This window comes from Hemitrygon akajei, chromosome 8 (genome assembly GCF_048418815.1).
Source record: "Hemitrygon akajei chromosome 8, sHemAka1.3, whole genome shotgun sequence".
NCBI lineage: Eukaryota > Metazoa > Chordata > Chondrichthyes > Myliobatiformes > Dasyatidae > Hemitrygon > Hemitrygon akajei.
The window spans coordinates 14,396,836-14,417,248 of NC_133131.1; the positions used below are offsets into that span (position 1 = coordinate 14,396,836).

Consider the following 20,413-nt stretch of genomic DNA (forward strand, 5'->3'; position numbering starts at 1 on the left):
ATTAATAGAGGGGTCCTTGGACCCCAGGTTGGGAACCTTTCCTATCTACATACATGCCCAACTGTTTTCCAAAAGGTATTATTGCTATTGTTCCTGCCTTAATCACTTCCTCTGGCAGGTCATTCCACTAACTTACCATCCACTGCATACAAAGAGTTGCCCCTCGGTCCCTCAAGTTCTTGATTTATTTAATTTCAATTAGGAAGTATTGTGCAGAACAGGCCCTCCTGGCCCAGCAAGCTGCACCACCCAGCCACCCACCTATTTAACCCTAGCCTAATCACAGGACAATTTACAATGACCAATTAACCAATACATCTTTGGACCGTGGAAGGAAACTGGAGCTCCCAGAGGAAACCCACGTACACACAGGAAGGAACATAGAAAAATGCGTACAGAGGACGCCAAAACTGAATGCTGATGCCCCAAGCCATAACAGCATCGCACTACCTGCTGCCCCACAAAGCCTCCCAGGGAAAAATACTAGAGTGTGTGCATCCCCCCTCAATTTTATACATCTCTACAAGATCAGTCGTCTAGGTTAGCAAATGTGTCATACCTAGTTTAATTTTTAAGATAATGATTTCTGATTAAGTAAACTGTTTTTATGAATTTCTTCAGTATTATAGTTTTGTTAAACCAAGTAATAGCCAAAATGTACGTACATAGATATGGTCTAACTGCTGCCTTGCTTGACTCTTTGAAACAAACTCCACTATCTTGGCCATGTAACGGATGTTGATGCCTCGCTGATGCATGGCTTCTGCTAAGGTGGCACCATCCATCGGAAGCACAGTGTGGTCGACACAGTCTTTTATCTGTAAAGAAAGGCACACTTTTACTCCTGCTGGCACACGCAGCACAACCGAGAAGGTCAACCATTGAAGAGCAATTTGTAAGCTCCACAAGGAATCAAAATTACAAATACGCATTGAGAGGCATTTTGTACGTGCTTATCTCAGTCAATGAAACCCTCAGGCACCAGCCAGTAATTAGCAGTCCCAATTCAAAAATTCACTTATGTCATTTCCATCTGGTTTCCCAGTTGTAATTTGTTCATTATGCGTCGTGTTGTATGATGTGGGTGATCATGGTCTTTCCAAGACCGTGGTGTTCTTGACAAATTTTTTTCTACAGAAGCGGTTAGCCTTCACTTTCTTCTGGGCAGTGTCTTTACAAGAAGGCTGACCCCTGCCATTATCAATACCTCTTCAGAGATTGCCTGCCTGGTGTCAGTGGTCACATAACCAGGACTTGTGATGTGCACCAGCTGCTCGACAACCATCCACCGCCTGCTGCCAGGCTTCACGTGACTCTGATTGGGTGGGGGTGGGGGGGGAGGGGGTCCTAAGCAGGTGCTATATCTTGCCCGAGCGTGACCTGGAGGCTAGCGGAGGGAAGGAGTGTCTTGCACCTCCTCTGGTAGTGACACATCTCCACCCCACCACCCAAAAGGCAATTTGATAAGGTGCACTTATTACAATAGTTTTCATCTGTGAAGGTTAATAGTAGCGTAGAAAGAAAACTGGCTGAGTGACAGGAAAAAGTGGTAGCAAAAGGGTTTGACTTTTAGATGGTGGAGGAGTGGTGAGGTACAGAGTGAGGTTCTCCAGAGGTGGACATCGAGACCACTGCTTTGTTGTTAATGCACTTTAATGCCTTGCACTTTAAAGTACATGACACAATTGCCAAACTTACAATGTAAAAATTGTGGCATAGTGAACTGTAAGAATGGCAGTGGACTGCAAAGAGATACAGACAGGTGAAATGGACAGACACATAACCATATGAAATATGAAGTATTACCTTCTGATAGGAAGTTTAAGAAGAAGCAATGTAATCCACTTGTAAATGTTTCATTACCATATGATACATCATCAGCCCGCTATTCATTTGTAGTGTGTCGTCCGAATGTTTGGCCTTTATACACTTACCAATTAGTTGATTAGTTATTGTCATTATGGAAACTCAATTGCGATGTAGGGACAGGTTTCCATAATGACTTCCAATCAACTAATTGATAAGTATACAAAAAGCCAAGCATTCGGAGGATGCTCCTCGTATGGTGACGAAACAATTGCAAATGGGTTGCCAAAATCGGAAAACAACCCAATCCACCCAAGCTACACATTTTCCCGAGTTATTTCCAGAAACAATAAGCTACAGTACACAGTTCTGAAAGGGTAAACATCTTGGGTGTATGTACATAACTTGTTGTCAGCGGTAGGGCGGACTGAGAAGGCAGCTAAGTATACAGAATCCTGGTCTTTATAAACAGAGACTAGAAAAGCAAGGAAGGCACATTTGAAGAAGTGTTTCATGCAGTGTGCTTACTAAGAGATTATAACAAAGGTATAGAAAGCAATGTCTGAGGTGACCACATAGGTTTCTACACTAGAGAAACTGGGCCTGTTTTCCTCAGAACAAATGGGGTTGCTGGAGATCTCACTTAAAACACAGGAAGGTACAGCACAGCAGAGAGAGAAACTGCTTCAAATGTTGGAGTGGTTGGGGAACCAAGGATTATAGAATGATGGGTTTAGTAGAAGAACTAAAGGCCGGAAATGTTGTCTGTACTCTTTTCCATAGATGCTGCCCGGCCTGCTCCGTTTCTCCAGCACTTTGTGTGTGTTGCTTAGATTTCCAGCATTTTCTCTTGTTTGTGAGGAATTATTATTATTATTATTGTTTAAAAAACATGTATACAAGTAAGTGGTTAGAGTCTGAAATCACTCCCAGGAGAGGCAAGGAAGCAGATTCAATTGTGGTGTTCAAAAGGAATCTCAATTTTCCAAAAGGAAAGAATTTGCAGGGTTACAGGGATAGTTTCAATGGGCCAAACAGCCGCCATGCTACAACCATTCTGTTAATGAAAGGAATTATTTATGTTCTCTGTGAAAACTCGAGCATACTCCTATCATGGAACAATACTAGCCAAAATCGCACAAGAACAAGTCAGCTAATTAGATTACATGGCACTGAAGAGGAAGTAGGTGCTTTGCTGTACAAGTGGCTGACTGAGAAGGTTCTGGCCAGCAGGATGTGATAGCAGCACCACATTCAGTTCTTACCAGCGTTGGAATCTGGCAGGAGAGCAGGAAGGCTGCTGCATCTTTTAGCAATTGCTTCTGTTTCTGGAGTTCATCGCTGCTGGTGTCATGGAAACGAACACCTGCAACAAACAGAATATCATCAAGATGAAGCACTCCATGTACAACATACCTACAGCAGACAGAGTGTGAGGAATGCAGGGCACAGCCCCTTACATATCTGCAGCACTCATTACTGCTACAACACTAAGCTTGATCATTTGCCCTGAACATCACCTACTACCATGGTGTTTCAAAAACACAGGCTTCACTCTGGATCATTAAAATTAATAGCAACAATTTTGTTCAGCTTTACAGAACGATCTCAAATAAACAAATTTAATTCTTTTGTTCCTGTTCAAATTCTTGCAATCACGTAATTCCAAATAATAAAACATCTTACAATTTATGTACACTCAGTATACACCTGTACATCTGCTCGTTAATGCTAATATCTTATCAGCCAATGATATGGCAGCAACTCATTCCGTAAAAGCATTCAGACATGGTCAAGAGGTTCAGATATTGTTCAGACCAAACATCAGAATAGGGAAAGAAATATGATCTAAGTGACTTTGACAGTGGAATGATCGTTGGTGCCAGATGGGGTGGTTTGAGTATCTCAGAAATTGCTGACGTCCTGGGATTTTCACACACAACAGTCTCTGGAGTTTACAGGGAATGGTGCAAAAATAAAACAGCAACTCCAAAAAAAAATCCAGTCAGCAGCAGTCACGTGGGTGAAAAAGCCTTGTTAATGAGAGAAGTCAGGGAAGAATGGCCAAACTTGTCCAGACTGAATAGAATAACTACATGTTACAACATTGGTGTACAGAAGAGCCACATCAAACTTTGAAGTTGATGAGCAACAGCAGCAAAAGACAACACCGGGTTCCCCACTCTTATACCCAAAAGTAACCTCTAAAAGTTTATTTTATTAGTCAAAATCCCAGACTTCTTTCTCCCCATGGATATATCGACTTAACACCTAACAGCATCAAAGAGTAGGGTTCTTCCATCAACTCCAATAAATCATTAATGTTACAGAAACAGACATGGACACATTTCAATCAATTTTTCAACACAAACGTGTAAACTAATGACTCAAATGACAAGCCCTAGTCCAATGAACTACAGACTTTTAATTGGTGCAAGTGACAAAGCCGTCTTCTGTATTTTTGACAGAAGGATGTTGAAATAAATATGGCAATACAGTGCTTCCTGGTGTAAGATTACTGCTGTGAGAACTGCCTTGTCCCAGAAAGGCAATGCAAGGCTAAGTGCGTTGTAGATTTTACAAACCTGGTGAAAATATGTCTGGGTTGAAGCGGATATCAAAGGACGTGCTGCTGACAGATCCGACTGCTTTGCAGGCATTCAGAATGACTTCCTTACTCTTTGGGTCAACTGTAAGCATTAAAGACAAAATGTCAGATATTTTCAAAACCAACTCACACCAAAAGAAAGGCTGCAAAGTGTCCAATACAAATGCACCGAATCAACCACCTTTAAAATCAAACATGCATCTAAGAAAATTACGAGCAGAAAGGATACACAGAAAATCAAAGTGGGTGGTTAAGTATATTATGGAGGGTCAACATTCAAATTTACTCAAGGGTCTTTTAACAAGACTGAGATGTTAGACTTTAAACAAAATGTAGATTGAATTACAGACAGGAGGAGGAAATCCAGGAGTCAACCGCACATATGAGATGAAGGATTGGTGTTGAAAGCAATCAATGGCATCCTGATTAGAGCACCACCAAACCCATTAGATCATAGCTGTTCAACAGGACAGCTTCCAACAAAGTACCTGTTCCATCCTCTGACGCAATGGACTCTGCAAGATTTCTAGCTTGATCTAATCCCGAAAGGTTTTCCTCAGCCTTACCATCTTCAGACATCGTCTTGCTGATTTCCGTAGCTTCGGGGGTGCACGAGCTACCGTTCTCTGTCACAGTGGGACAATCCTTCTCTTGCTTGCTGGCCTTTTGTTGCATTAACTGCAAGGCAGCCAGTTTCATGAAGACGAGATACCTGGGAGGAGCAGGGAGGAAGTTATACACCAGAAAAATAAGCTCCAAAAGCTCATACTGAAGTAGCAATTAATCATTAAAACAATAGAATTGCATTACACAAATAACAGATTCAGAATGGACTTTGGAAACAAAAGGCACCCAGTGTCTGAATCTTGCAACTACAATACACTGTAATAGCTGATGTAGTATGTGTAAATAGGTTATTTTAAGAGCCATTTAAAATGGTAAACACTGAGTGAAAGGAGAATGGTGAAAATGGTCCAGAATGTCTAAAAAGGTAATGATGCCAGATTAAGAGTGTTATGCATACTCAGGTCAGTTATGACACAGCTTACACACAAGCTGAAAACATTTCCTACATCAATTTCCATATACAAACTTTAAAAGGTAAAAAATCTATTTCAAAGCTTTGCGATCTTACAGAGTCAAACTGATAAAAATAAACACCAAGTACACTGCAGATGCTGTGGTCAAATCAAGACGTACAAAAAAGCTGGATGAACTCAGCAGGGCGGGCAGCATCCGTTGAAAGAACGCTGACTGCTTCTTTCAATGGATGCTGCCCGACCTGCTGAGTTCATCCAGCTTTTTTGTACGTTTTGATAAAATAATAAATTTTACAAGAATGCAAGGACCCACAGTCCTTCTTAACCCGAAAACCCTGGTCATTTTCCGTTTTTTTTTTCTGTGTACGTCTTAGCAAAACAATCATATACAGTAAAAACACACAGAGAATGCTGCCTGGCCTGCTGCGTTCCACCAGCATTTTGTATGTGTTGCTTGAATTCCCAGCATCTGCAGATTTCCTCGTATACAAGTAAAACCTTGTCATTTAGTCTATGAGTTAATTGTGTTACAGACTGTTCTCCTGCAACTCAATTAAACTTCATATGGAAACCACCAAATCACACAAAGGCCATAAAGTCATGTACTTTACAGTGAAAGTCACTGCCATGCACTACAGAGAGGTAATCAAGAACACTCAACCTTCACACTTCCCAGAATCTAACAAATTCATTATAAGAGCTTGGTTCATCAGAAACATAGGGTTGGAACATTTGTGAAAGAGCCAGTGAAGATAACTGCTGGTGGTCTATAGTGACCCAACACATTGGCTGCACGACTCAAGAAATGAAAAGCACATTGCAGCTAAATTTGGCGATTTTAATATTACACTCTCTTGCTGTATTGTGTTCAATTCTGGTTGCCTCATTTTAGGAAAGATGTGAAAGCTTTAAAAGAGCATGCAGGGGAGATTTATCAGGATGCAAGAGCATAACAGGATAGGTTGAGTGAGCTAGGGTTTTTTCCTTTGGAGTAAAGTGACACTTGAAATCACTTGATTGAAACCTGCAAGATCATAAACGGCACAGACCTAGTTGACAGCTAGACACGTTTCTCCAAGGCAGAAATGGCTAATACGAGGGGGTATAAATTTAAGGCTATTAGAAGAAAGTACAAGAGGGTAGTCAGATGTAGTTTCCCTACCCCCCCCCCCCCCCCGCCACACAGAGTGGTGGAAACGTGGAATATGCTGCCAAGGGTAGAGGCAGATATATTAGAAACATTTAAGAGACTCTTAGATAGGCACATGGATGAAAGAAAAATGAAGGACTATGTAGAGGGAAGGGTTAAGATTGATCCTGGAGTAGGTTAAAAGGGCAACACAACAGTGTGGGCCAATGGGCTTGTACTGTGCTGTACTGTCTTATGTTCAAATGACAGGTATCAAATCACGTAATGAAAAGGAACAGCTTAACAAACTTAAATAACTAAATATCTGTTGTCATAGATTGTGCAGCATATATCTACACACACCAAGAGAGATTTCTTGCTCAAAGAATCTACTCCAAATCTCCTCTCAAAATGTTCAGCTCTCAGCCTTAACAACAGCCAGTAGAAGGCAGTGGGGTGCATATATATGAAGAGAGAGAAGCTCCAGTTTGTTCTCTTTATGCTTTGAGGGTGATGGGATTTTAGGAACTATTGTTTGTAGGATGCATCAAGTAAAATCAGATTTAGTTGCTACTATGGAGGCAGAACCAAAATTGGCCCTTCCTGTGGCTCTGCCCCAAACTGACAACCCCACCCTGGTAATATCTCTTAATACATCTCCACTGCAACATAGTTTACACTTCCAAATTTACCTGTGCTCAACAAAGGCTTCAATGAGCTCCTGCCTAAGACAGGACAGCCTGTGCCGATGTTCCTTTGGAAAGCCCATCTTAATGCATTCCTCTGGGAGTTCTTCACCTTCCACAGGGAGGAAGTTCAAGTCTGGTGGGAAGGTACGCAGCAAGTCCAGGATGTAATGGCGACTGTCATTCCCAATAATCCCTTTGCACTCAACAGAGGAACACAGCTCCACTTCCTCGTTCTTATCATTCAGTACATTGTGCTTCTGTATCTTCAGAGGCCTAGCTGTCTTCTCCAACAACTCTAGGTACTTGGAGTGAGACACAACTGTTTTGCCAAAGTCTATGGACCCATATATAACACTCTGCTCCTGCTCTCGTTCCAGAATTCCAGGAATGATCGACTGCGCAGTCACCCTGTATCCTCTATAGTCCACAACCACGGTCCCGAGTGTATAAAGTCCTTCCACATCAACTGCATTGTAGGCCCGAACTCCATTCAGGTCATTGGTGGGAGCCACATAGGCCGCATTGTCTCCACCCAAGTCCTTGTAGTGGTCACGGACGTCAAAGCCCAGGCTGAAGAAGATGTTGTTCCAAATGAACATCTGCATTTTGGTTTCTTCACCGGGATTGATGGCCATGACGTTGCCGTCAATCACCGCCATTGCTCCTCGAGTCGCAGCTGCAGCGAAGTCACTGTGCACCTTTTGAAAGACAAATGCAAGGGAATAAATCTCAGGGCTGTCACTAGAATGGGGCGTGCACATCGCACAGACCAGATGGCACGGCTTGCATAGCATTCTCACACCCTCCGGAGACCGATGAGACACCAGTCTCTTCTAACTGCAAGGAAATAAACAAAAACACCTGGGAGACCATCACGCAGGAGGTCAGAACAAGGGCACAATGCAAATTACTCAGATTACTTACAAATGCTGATATTCAATAATTGGACCAAGTGAAATACAGTATATCAAAATGATATACCGAGTCGACAATTGTTCTTCCCAACTCTCAGAGCTCTGCTGCTTTATGACTGGCAGTAAGGGTACCTAGACATAGCAAGAGAGAGCAATCTCTCTGTCAATTTCAATCCTACCTTGCTGGATTGTATCCAGAGGCAAACAAGAGTCTGGACCCTCAGCCAGCTCTACAATGATGGATATCAGGTATGACAGAAAGAAACCCCAGGGCTATTATCATGATACACAAATTACTTTGTTTCCATTACTCTGAACAGCAGGCACAGAGGGGGAAAATTACTCAAATGCTGTCAAATATCAAAATAATCTGACATTTAGAATAAGACCAGAGGAAATGCATAACAGTGCAGACAATTACATGACTATAAATGAGAATGCAGATCAATTGCATTTTACCTTGAAGATAGCACGTTCACGGAGAAGTCTATCTGGAAGGTTCTTGCGGGGGAGCTCTCGGGTAGTTTGCAGTTCTTCATTCCAATCCCTTGTCTGCAAATATACAGGACAAAAGGGAACAGTACGCTTATGAGGACAATATTTCATTTGTGTGTGTGTGTGTGTTTTTTTTACACTGAATTCTACACTAAATTACTTGAGTTGATAATGCAGTTCAAGTTATGATTCCCAGACCTTAACAACAAACCAGATAAAGGCTGACAGAGAACTGGCTACAATCCCTAACAAATATTTAAAGCAACGTGTGCACATTTATGTAGCGCTTCATCACATCCTCCGCACACACTAGTTTACCAATTAATACACCACTTCTTTTTATAATCAATAGTGAGCAATTAATTTGCAAATAACCAGACACATGGTTTAGAGAGAACGGATGGCCAGGAGACCAAAAAATACCTTCTACAGAAAGTAGCGGGGACAGTTCAGTCCATCACAGGCAAAGCCAACCCCACTATTGAGCATATTTACAAGGAGAGCTACCTCAAGAAAGCATCATGCATCACGGACCCTCTCCGCACCAACCATCCAGGCCACGCTCCCTTGTCATTACCACCATCAGGCAGGAGGTTCAGGAGCCTTAGGTCCCACAACACCAGGTTTAGGAACAATTATTACCCTACAATCACAAGGTTCCTGATCAGCATGGACAACTTCACTTACCTCAACTCTGAGCAGATTCCACAACCCATGGACGTACTTTCAAAGACTCTACAACTCATGTTCTCACTCAGTACTTTTATTTATTTACTTCTATTAGCAAAATTTGTCTTATTTTGTGCATTGGCTGTTTTTGTGTATGGTTTTTCCATATATTCTATTGCATATTTTTATTTTCTTGTAAATGCCTGCAAGAAAATGATTCTCAGCGCAGCATATGGTGACATGTATATATATTTCTACTTTGAACTTTGATATTTTAATTTATCACTATTTAGCAGCTTATGAATAAGAAATTCAAAATGCTTTGTTGAAGTGTCAATTTAGATTATGTGTCCAATCCCACAATCACCTGACTCAGAAATGGGAAGGCTGACACATTTGTAGCAGGCGGCACCTTCTCCCAATACCATGCTCCCTTGGGGCCATTCCAGCTGAAAATATTAACTCAAACCAAACGGTGGGCACAACCCACAGTGAACACTGCAACACATTGTTATTCTTTGCTTCCAAGTCAAAATGATCATCAAAAATTCTGACTGGATATTTATATTCAAATGCAAAATGATCACTGGAGCACCAATATCTCCCAGGTGCCCAATTTAGATTTTGCCTGCTCTGGAATTCATTACAATCTAGGTACAAATACGGGTAAAAGAGAGGTGAGAATAATTATGCTTGAACTGGGAGCCCTTTTATATCTGAGGCTAGTGGGAATCAATGAAAACTCTTCACTGCTGGTGGAAAAAAGTATCACTGGTCCCAGCACAACTTTGCACAAGTCCTTCTGTGCATTATCCCGGGCACCACCTTCTTCAGCAGCGTTCAGTTCTGTTCACAAGTCCTTAGAAAATTAAGCAATTTATCTGCCCTGGGCTGATAAAAGGCAAACAACATTTATCCTACATATTGCTGGGAATGGCCATTTCTAACCAATTCCTAATCACCTCTCTTGGAGGCTCACAAGTATTACCAACAACACATGGGGATTGATGGCTTTGCTATTAACTTTACTGTTGACCAGAACCCTAACCAGGCTAACTACTAATAAGAACAGGACAGGCGACATAGATCCCAGAGATGGTGGCCTTCCTGAGCTTCTTCAGCAACAATGGGCCACAAATCAGACATGTGATGAAATGCAACACTCACAAAATGCTGGAGGAACTCAGCAGGTCAGGCAGCATCTGTGGGGAAAAAAGTACACTGTACAGTCGAATTTTTGGGCCGAGACCTTTCGGCAGGGACTGGAGAACAAAAGATGAGTAGATTTAAAAGGTGGGGGGAGGGAAGAGAGAAATAAGGTGATAGGTGAAACGAGGAGGGGGAGGGATAAGTAAATAGCTGTGAAGTGAAAGAGATACAGGGCTGGAGAAGGGGGAGTCTGATAGGTAGGGATAGAAGGCCATGATGGAAAGAAAAGGGGGGAGGAGGGCGAGGAAATAAGGTGAGGGGGGAAAAGGGATGGGGACTGGTGAAGGAGAGGGCAGCAGACCATTGATGTTCATGCCATTAGGTTGGCTACCCAGACAGAATACAAGGTGTTGTTCCTCCAACCCAAGCGTAGCCTCATTGCGACAGTGTAGGAGGCCATATCAGAATGGGAATGGGAAGTGGAGTTAAAATGGGTGGCCACTGGGAGCTCCCGCTTCTTCTGGCGGACAGAGCGCAAGTGCTCAGCGAAATGGTCTCCCAATCTTTGTCAGGTTTCACCGATATACAGGAGGTTGCACCGGACACAGTACAAGACTCAGGCTCACAGGTGAAGCGTTGCTTCACCTGGAAGGGCTATTTAGGGCCCTGAATGGTAGTGAGGGAGGTGGTGTCGGGGCAGGTTCCACTTGCAAGGATAAGTGCCAGGAGTTAGATCAGTGGGTGGGACAAATGGACAAGCAAGTCGTGTAGGGAGCGATCTCTGCTGAAAGCTGATGCGGGGATTTTGGGGGGGGGGGGGGAGGAGAGAAAGAGATGTGCTTGGTGGTGGGATCCCGTTGGACATGGCAAATGTCCCATTTTCTGGGTAGACTTCTACTCCAGCTGTACCGGCAAGATAATAATAGTAGCTAACACACCACTTTACAGTGATCAGGGTTTGGTTCCCTCCACCGTCTGTAAGGGGTTTGTACGTTCTCCCCATTGACCATGTGGGTTTCCTCCATGTGTTCCGGTTTCTCTCCACATTCCAAAGACATATGGTTAGAGTAAAAGAGTTGCGCGCTTGCTATATCGGTGCTGGAGGTGTGGCAACAATCCTCACTGATTTTATTTGATACGAACGACATATTTCACAGTTTGCTTCAATGTGCATGTTGTTAGGCCATATTTGGGAGATGCAACATAGCTTGATAGGGCATATTTTGGAGATGCAATATAGCAAATATAACCTTCAGCAACCTACCTTCAGATCCAACTATGGATTTTATATTAAATATAAAATGCAGCTTGGAACAGGAAATATCCAATTGACTTGAGATGTCTGCATCTACATGAATGCAATCAACACCCCATTGCACGAATACAACTTAGAGACCACAGTAATTAACACTCATTTTAAGACCATTGGTGGGAAGATTCAGGCATTTGAAAAATTACATGCAATTCAAAAGAAGCATTATGAGGGCATTGTAACTAGAAATTGACCTTTGTTCTTCAACATATAAAAAATTTAATTTTTTGTGTAATTTTGGGTGTGGGAGTCTCTCGTAATTTCAAAGGCTGTCAGCTTGTTGATGTCACAAATAAAGACTTTAATATCTACCAGCTACATCTCTCTGGTGACTCCTTTCACAGTTATAACACATGTGATAAATAAAACTAATCGTTAAAATTTTAAAACCTTCAAAATTCAAGCTCAAGACCATTAACAGAACCATCCCATAGCCTGGCACCTCATCCACATCTGATGCCTAGTGGCTGTCATAAGTTACACTGCATCAGGCCATTAAGGCTACTTTGATACCACCTCAACAAATTATTGACCTCTTCCATTTTAAGATCAATTAGAGCTGTGGGCAAATGAGAGCAAAACATCTTTGGAGTCACACACCAAGCCAACTTTGAAATATATTACTGATTCCCAATTGCTGCTGAGTAACAATCCTGGAATTCCTCATCTATAACATCACGGGAGTAACTTCAGTAATAAAAAAAACATTGGTGAAGGCGAGTAGTTTTTGCACAGTTTGTGTTCGAATCAGGCGGTCCATGGTACATGACTGCAATTAAATAGATTGGGATGGACAATAAGGAGTGGAAGCCAATAATGGGAGCAAGCTGGTTGCTACATTTTGTGTTGTCTGGTGCACTGATTATGAAACTACTCAGGAATACCTGGCCTGGTATGTGCTCTTCATATCCCAAGCGTGAAGTGTATGCATCTTCTGCGCGGACACAGTCCATGGCGTGTTCCACTGCAGGTGCAGTCCAACTGTACACCTGGAACGGAGTTGCTATCCTCTCAAACGGGTGCCGCTGAACCCTACAGATCAATAGTGCACAGGTCAGTATTTCACTACTTCACATCCAGTCCCATGCAGCTCCACAATGAGTAGCAACAGTGTGCATTTCAAGATAATATGACTCCAATTGCAATCTATTGCAGTAAAGCAGCTAATTCCCAATGCACAAATAGTGCTACTGAATAGTAAACTCCAGAGAATCTGCAGATGCTGGATATCCAAAGTAACACAAAATGCTGGAGGAACTCAACAGGTCAGACAGTATCTGAGGGAGGAATAAGCAGTCGATGTTTCAGGCTGAGACTTGTCAGGAGTGACCTTTCATCTCGCCCCACCTATTACCTACCAACTTGTATTTCCCCTCCCACCCACTTCTTCTGGCATTTCCCCTCCCTGATTTCCAGTCCTGATGAAGGCCCTTGCCCCAAAGCACTGACTGTATGTGGTATGACCGAATAGGTTTATTTCTAGCTCTGCACAGAACTAAAGATCGAATGATGGTGGCCAAGGACAATAGTTGGAATGTGAATAGTCAAGATTGTGTCACACACAGGTAAGAGCATCCTGAAATTATGTGGACCCAGTGATCGTGGCACATCTGCCAGTCTACTCCAGTACTGGACTTCATGCAGTTCAGAAGTATAGCCACACATGCTGAGATTCCCCAGTTTTATGCTGGCAAATTCACCTCTACGACCTATTAACCAGTCTTTTCTAGAAACTTATTTTAAATGATTATTTCCAAATGCTTCAGTATGATTTCAATTTTTTGAATCATTTACAGCAATTTTGATAGTTTTTATAACTGTATCATATGAGACATTTAAAAACTGACATTGTTTGGCCAAAGATGAGTTTCCATCTTCAGACAGGTTTCCTGTCAAAGGCTATGGGTGTTCCAGGAACAAAGCTCTATCACCATCGAGTTACATCTCACTGCCCGAGACCTGAGGGAGGAAATTTGGCTCAATCAGCCCTCTGCTCGGGAAAGCAAAGACTGTCAGGGGCCAGAGACAAACTAAACTCAACTTGACTGGACCCTACAGGTCCTGTGAATCTACTGAGGGTCTGGTGACCGCAGATGATTTAAATCTGCCCACTAGCTTGAGGTTGTCTGAAAGGTGGATGCAGTCTAATCTAACCGTCTAAACTGTTCCACTTCCAGTACAATGGCATTCAAAGAAAAAAGCACAGAACTGTACATTGTGGTCCTCACATGGCCAAATCAATACTCTGCACTGGCCCATTATCATGTCCTTGTGCCTGCATTCAGTTCTGCCATACACAAAGTTGTGAATATCTTTATGGCAACTCTGTTGTTAAATGCTTTTATTAGCTGCTAACTTCAAGGCAATAATCCCAGTCTCACCCTCTAATTACAGCCTAGGCAGGATCTGTAAAGGATATGGATCAGTGAATGTGGCAATGACATTGCGAATTAGAATTGCTTTATTAGGTTTGTTGAGTCAAACAACTTGGGCTGAGTTGCGACCACCAGCTTTATTCCCTTCTAAAAGAACACACATTAAAAGAAAAAGCACATTCAAGTCAATTCCATTATAATCTGCGCAGCAAGCACCCACCATTTATTATTAGGAAACAATGCTAAAACTTCCCAATACATAACTGTAAAACAGAAAAGACATCATGTACAAGTGCAACTCTCACCTCTTCTTTTGCAAGGCAGCAAAATTCTTTTTGAAAGTAGGACTGATCTGATTTAACAATTCCACCAGGGAATGGCTAAGAAAGCTGGGGTTTGCTGGCTTGGGGTTGAAGCTGTAGGCTGTAGACCTGTTGCAAGTAGACAAATCATCAAAAAATAACTAATAGCAGCTTTCTTTATGATCACTTTAAATTATATCCCACCACGATCATCACACAAGTCATACCAAAGGACGAAGACCAAGACTTACAAGCCTTCATATCATCCTTTCAGAAAGAGTCTTTTATATGCCCTGATGGAAGACTTACCTAAAAGATACCACCTCCAAGAAGGTAGAAAGTGCTACCAACTGAGATAGGAATCACAAGTTTTCTTCAAGGGATCATGCATGTGTTGTGCATGCATTAAGTGATTTATCTTTTTCCAAATGACCTCTCCCTGACTGACATTTTATTCATTTCCACAGCAGACTGCAGCACCAACATTGTGCAGTTCACATACAAATGAATGGAAATGACCCTCCTACACTTACCTCGCAATACAAATGTACAAAGGCTTCACTAACAATTCTCATTATACAAGAATATATTACAAAAATATGGCTACAGTTGCTTACATCATTGATATATTAATACTCACTAATATTATGTCACAGAATGGGAGTAGTGGTTGTAAAAACACAATCTTTTCATCATTTATTAGGGGCTAGGGACAGGGGAGGGCGGGGAGAGGAACCTATGGCACATGTACCCAAGACGACTTGCACAAAAACTTAACTGCTGCATGATATGCAATGTCACACTCTGATTCTGTAAATCTCACCCATTATAAAGATACATAATGATCATCTTTACAGCCAAATGAAGCAGTAAATGATATTTACTTTTTTTTACAAGAGCAGCCAGATGCTTTCACATGAAACGTCTCATGCCAGCTTGTGCCAGCTTGACGGTTGAGAGAACATATGATGTTGGATGATACATTTTGAAATCCTTGCACATTGTACACATCAGTATTAGATAATAAACTGTTATAATACCATTTAGAAATTGTGTCAATTTTTTCAATTGTCTTTAAAAAGTTATTAACTTTTGAACAGGTTTTCTAAAATGCTTTATTTATTTCAATCTATCCCTGTTATACTTTTATTAATAGCAAAACAAAAAGTAGGCATAAATAAGCAACGGGTATACATTTTTCCTTTAAAAAAATCTAAAACTATTTTAACTAATTCATTAATCAATGATAATCTCTGTTTAAAATTAACATGGAATGCGAAATAAGTTTATTTCTTTCCCAGAAGTTTATCTCCTATTTGAGCAAACATTCTCGAAGGACTGACACCCCTGGGTTAGGCTATGCCAGACTGTGTGCAAGAGAGGCAGGTCATAAGAGAGGGAGCAAATATGCAGAAATTAGGGAGTGTTTGTAACAGAGCAACCATTACATGCCTCACATTATATGTGAGTGCAGACTGCTGGACTATTTCGCTCCATCGGAGGCAGTTTCAGAAAGGTAGATGGGATGGTGTTAAACAACCAGTATAGTGCCTCCCATGATGGATCAGTCAACATATTTAATAAACACAACTGCTGACATATGCTAGTACATGCAAGATCAAACTGGTAGCTGCCGGCATTGACTCTGGTGGGGCTTCAACTCTGCAGGAATTTGGTGCACTGCGAAGGACTATTGGTGTCAGTGAACAGGCTTGCTATAGCTGCAGTAGCTAAAATATTCAATGTGGGAAACTTCCACAAATTCATTTGCTTTTACTGAAACTACGTTAAATTTCAACCACATGAAAAGTTGCCATTAATAATTGTTCCTTTAAATCAGAACCAGAGGATGCAGGAAGAAGTACACAAGATACATGACCACCAAGCTTGTGAGTTCCAGCAAAATATTTCTTCCACAATAGCATCACCCTCCCCACATGCATTCCAGGTTCCCCTCAGACAAAGCTTCTAATTACACTTATCTTGAGAAAAACCAGATCTCCCATCCTTAAGCAGAGAGCGCAGGAAAGCAGAGAAAGGAAATTCACAATAGATGGCAATCTACTCTGAGAAGGCACACAGTACTTACTGATTGGTGTAAAAACCCCGTGTTGAAGCTGTAATGCTAACATGCCGATCTTCCACAGTAACCACGTACAGGTACATCAGATCACCATGCATCTTGCGGTTACCAGGAGGAGGGTTCCAGCCACTCATGGTCAACACTTTCAGGCACTGCAGAGGCTGTGGAATAGGAGGAATAGAAGGAATTAAAACCATGCAAAGCTATTGCTGGAAATCATTGTTTTGTTTTCTAATAATACTTTTTATACGATTTGTTCTTTTGAACAAACTTATGTCTTTAACTTACTGGCAGAAAGTGGTACAGCAGCTAAACAAACAGTTTATCACCTTGCTCATTTTTCATTGGTTAAGTATTAGCACATTACCCAGGTGATGTAATTGCCTTAATTATGTAGCCTATTAACTAATTTATCAATATCTAAGGAATTTTCTTTATCTTATCTCTAAAAGTGATATAGAATTCTCACAAGCGTCATCTTTACTACTTTGTTTTACACCGCTTAGCATTAGTTCCCCTCTTAGTGTCGTTTCTCAGCTCTTTATTTAGTTTGCTTACTACTCCTGTTTGCTTGTACCCCAAGATAAACAAATCTTGGAATTAAGACTGCTCGCCACTTTTGACTTCTGGAAGAACCCCAAGGATCAGAAAATAAGAGAATCTAACACTATGCATACAACCACTGGAGTGCTTTCCCCTCGATGTCCACTAACTTCAGGGCTCCTTAACATCACACTTGGTCAAATGACACCATGATGACAATAGTAGCCACCACTCACACCTCACCCTTTGGCGTTCAGCTCTCTGCTCCAGGTTTCCAACAAGGCTCTGATAAGACCTGAAGCTGAGAGGTCTAGGAGGAAATCCAAACTAGACATCAGTGAGGAAGTTCTCAGAGAATACGTGCAACTTGATTGCACTCGTGATATCAGTTGCTTATCACTTTGCTGAAGCCTGGGCGGTAACTGGTCAGATCAGATTTGAGTGGCTTTTTCGTGAAAAGGACATAGCTGGACAACGGATAGATGCCAGTGTTGCAACCGTTTAAAACACCTTTTCTCATTCTGGAACCCAGCTGGGATGCTGGTGAGCCCCAGGGCCTTCGCTGCATTTGCTGTTTAATGCATATGGCAAATCCAGAACAGGGTGCCACTAATATTGCCACCCACTGCCATGTACGCTGGTGCAATTTGCCATGCAATCTATAATCAATTTGAACACTCCCAACCCAGCACTTATTGCTAAACGTTTTACCTAAAGTAACAAATTCCAATGGTGAATCCATCTGCATGTTGGATATTCGACTAGGTTAAAAATTAAATTATTTCAGCTTCTTCAAAGTACAATGTAAAATTTATCAGAGTACGTACATGTCGCCACATACAACCCTGAGATTCTTTTTCTGTGGGCTTACTTAGCAAATCTATAGAACAGTAACTGTAAACAGGATCAATGGACAACAAGCTGTGCAAATGCAAATATTTTCTTCCCTAAAGGACATGCTGATGCTAGGAGCTTGTGGTAAACGTTTTATTTATTTAACTAAAAATTCAGATTCACAATTACTTGGAACTATTATTTTTGATTGACTGAGATACAGAGTGGAAGGGGCCCTTCAAGCAACCCCCACTTTAGTCCTAGACAAATCATGGGACAATTTAGAATGAACAATTACCCTACCAACTGGTAGGTCTTTGGACCATGGAAGGAAACCACGCGGTCATGGGGAGAACATATGAATTCCTTACCGGCAATGGTGGGAATTGAACCCAAATCACTGATACTGTAAAGTGTTATGCTAATCATGATGCTACTGTGCCGCCTCGACCCTTTAGACTATTCACAAGGTAACACTACAGCTATGCTACACGCACCTATAGCAAAGGCCAATGGCAGACAACAAACACAAGTGATGCTGGACTGACAGTTGCCAGCACTGCCCAATAGCACAACACATACGAGCGCAACAACCTCAATGGCTCACATTCACACAATAATACATCACCAGCACAACCTCAAGACAAATATTTTTGTACATTGATCAAGAAGTTGCTGAACTGAAACACTGCCTCCTATCCGCTGTGCTGGGTGTATTCGCCCTTGACTGCTTTCAATTTCAGCATTGACAGCGTGTTGCTTTCACCTTACCTTTGCATCCTTGGTCTGTGGCTGGAGGAAGAGCAAAGGACGCTCCTTGCTGCCAGGGAGGATGTGTTCTGGAGGCGTGCAGTCTATTTGCTCTAACTCAGAACCTTTCCTTTTACGCTTTCCACTCTCTAAAAAAAAAGTAAGTTTTCAAAACTAAAATATAATAGGTGAATTTATTGCTTTCGATTAGAAGTGATTTTAAAAAATCGCCTTTTAGCAGTGTTCTCAGACTTCAGCAGAACGTAAGTGATGGACAAGTTTTATATTGCGACAAAATTTGTAGTTAAAAATCAGGCACCTTATTGCACAATTTACTTGTAGTTATGACTCCTTTGTCACCCGCCACCTCTTGAAACCAAAGCTTCTGTCACAGCTGTCAAACTCTATCAAACATCAACTTCCAGATGATCAGTGTAGAATTCAAACATCTGTACAGCTGAACAATGGAAGTCAGGGCTGACTATTCCCACCCCCCACTTCGTGAAGAGCAATCACGTAACGGTCAACAGCTCAATCCACACGGAAATGAAAAATACCTGCCGACTGCAAGGTCCACCATTGTAAATTGCAAAAACAACCGGATTGTGGAATTCCATTAGCTTTAATAAAGCACAGTTTAATAACCAGAGTTAAAAATTACTGTTTGTGGACTGCTCCAAAAGCAGTCCTTCAAGTGACAATTATTCACACACCAGACAGGCAGCTGCTGTTCGAGTCCCCAGCAGTAATAAACACGCACTTTCATACTCGCCCACCAGTTCAGAGGGGTGGCACTGGATACACTGGGCAATGAAGAGGAGCCTTCACATCACCCACCCCGCTTTCTTTTAACGTTTTTAAAACACAGGATTCTCCAACAGTTAACTTGAAATTTGGGTTGGTGGAAAGGAAGGCAAATGCAATGCTAACATTCATTGCAAAAGGATTAGATTATAAAAGCAAAAGTGTAATGCTGAGGCTTTATACAGCATTGATCAGAGTTTTGGGCCCCTTAAGTAAGAAAGGATGTGCTGACATTGGAGAGGGTCGTAGGAGGCTCGTGAGAATGATGCTAGGAATGAAATGCTTAATGTATGAGTAGAATTTGATGGTTTCGGACCTGTACTCATGACAGCTTTGAAAGATAGTGGGGGGGGGGGGGGGGGTTAGGAAAGGAAATCTCATTGTAACCTACCAAATATGAGTGGATGTTTCCTATAGTGGATGGTCTAGCACCAGAGGGCACTGCCTCAGGATAGAGGGATATCCATTTAGAAGAGAGATGAGGAGGTATTTCTTTTTTTTCTTTATACAGAGAGTGGAGAATCTGTGAAATTCATTGTCACACATGGCTGTGGAGGCCAAGTCATTGGACATGTTTAAAATGGAGGTTGACAGATTATTGATTAGTCAGGATGTCAAAGGTTATGAGGATGGCAGAAAAATGGAGTTGAAAGGGATAGCAAGGGATAGTACACTCAAAAGGCCGAACTGCCCAATTCTCTTCTGTGTCTTACTGTTTTGAAGACCACCTTCAGCTGCCTAGCGAAATATCTCTGTGCAGTTCAACAATCTTTCATGTTGCCCTCTGGATGAGTTCTCTAAACCAACCAGACCCTGTAAAAGTGTAAATCTAAGATCACATTTTCTATAAACACTTCCTGTCTACTTCATAAATTGTATAGGGATGGGTCCCAGATATACATTAAAGTAAC

The 20,413-nt window shown here is 41.8% G+C and overlaps 1 protein-coding gene across 4 annotated transcripts in view; it reads right to left on the reverse strand.

The window, feature by feature from the left end:
- Positions 1–20,413, reverse strand: part of cluha (clustered mitochondria (cluA/CLU1) homolog a) — a 96,585-nt gene that overhangs the window by 40,443 nt on the left and 35,729 nt on the right. For 3 of the 4 annotated variants that reach the window (XM_073053283.1, XM_073053285.1, XM_073053282.1), the window contains exons 5-14: positions 18,720–18,847; positions 16,578–16,732; positions 14,492–14,617; positions 12,696–12,843; positions 8,646–8,738; positions 7,276–7,970; positions 4,903–5,126; positions 4,392–4,496; positions 3,072–3,172; positions 666–818 (exon numbers count right to left, since the gene is read on the reverse strand). In XM_073053283.1, coding sequence (XP_072909384.1) covers positions 666–818; positions 3,072–3,172; positions 4,392–4,496; positions 4,903–5,126; positions 7,276–7,970; positions 8,646–8,738; positions 12,696–12,843; positions 14,492–14,617; positions 16,578–16,732; positions 18,720–18,847 — 1,928 coding nt within the window. The remainder of the gene's footprint in view (positions 1–665; positions 819–3,071; positions 3,173–4,391; positions 4,497–4,902; positions 5,127–7,275; positions 7,971–8,645; positions 8,739–12,695; positions 12,844–14,491; positions 14,618–16,577; positions 16,733–18,719; positions 18,848–20,413) is intronic. The other variant, XM_073053284.1, reaches the window with a different exon arrangement.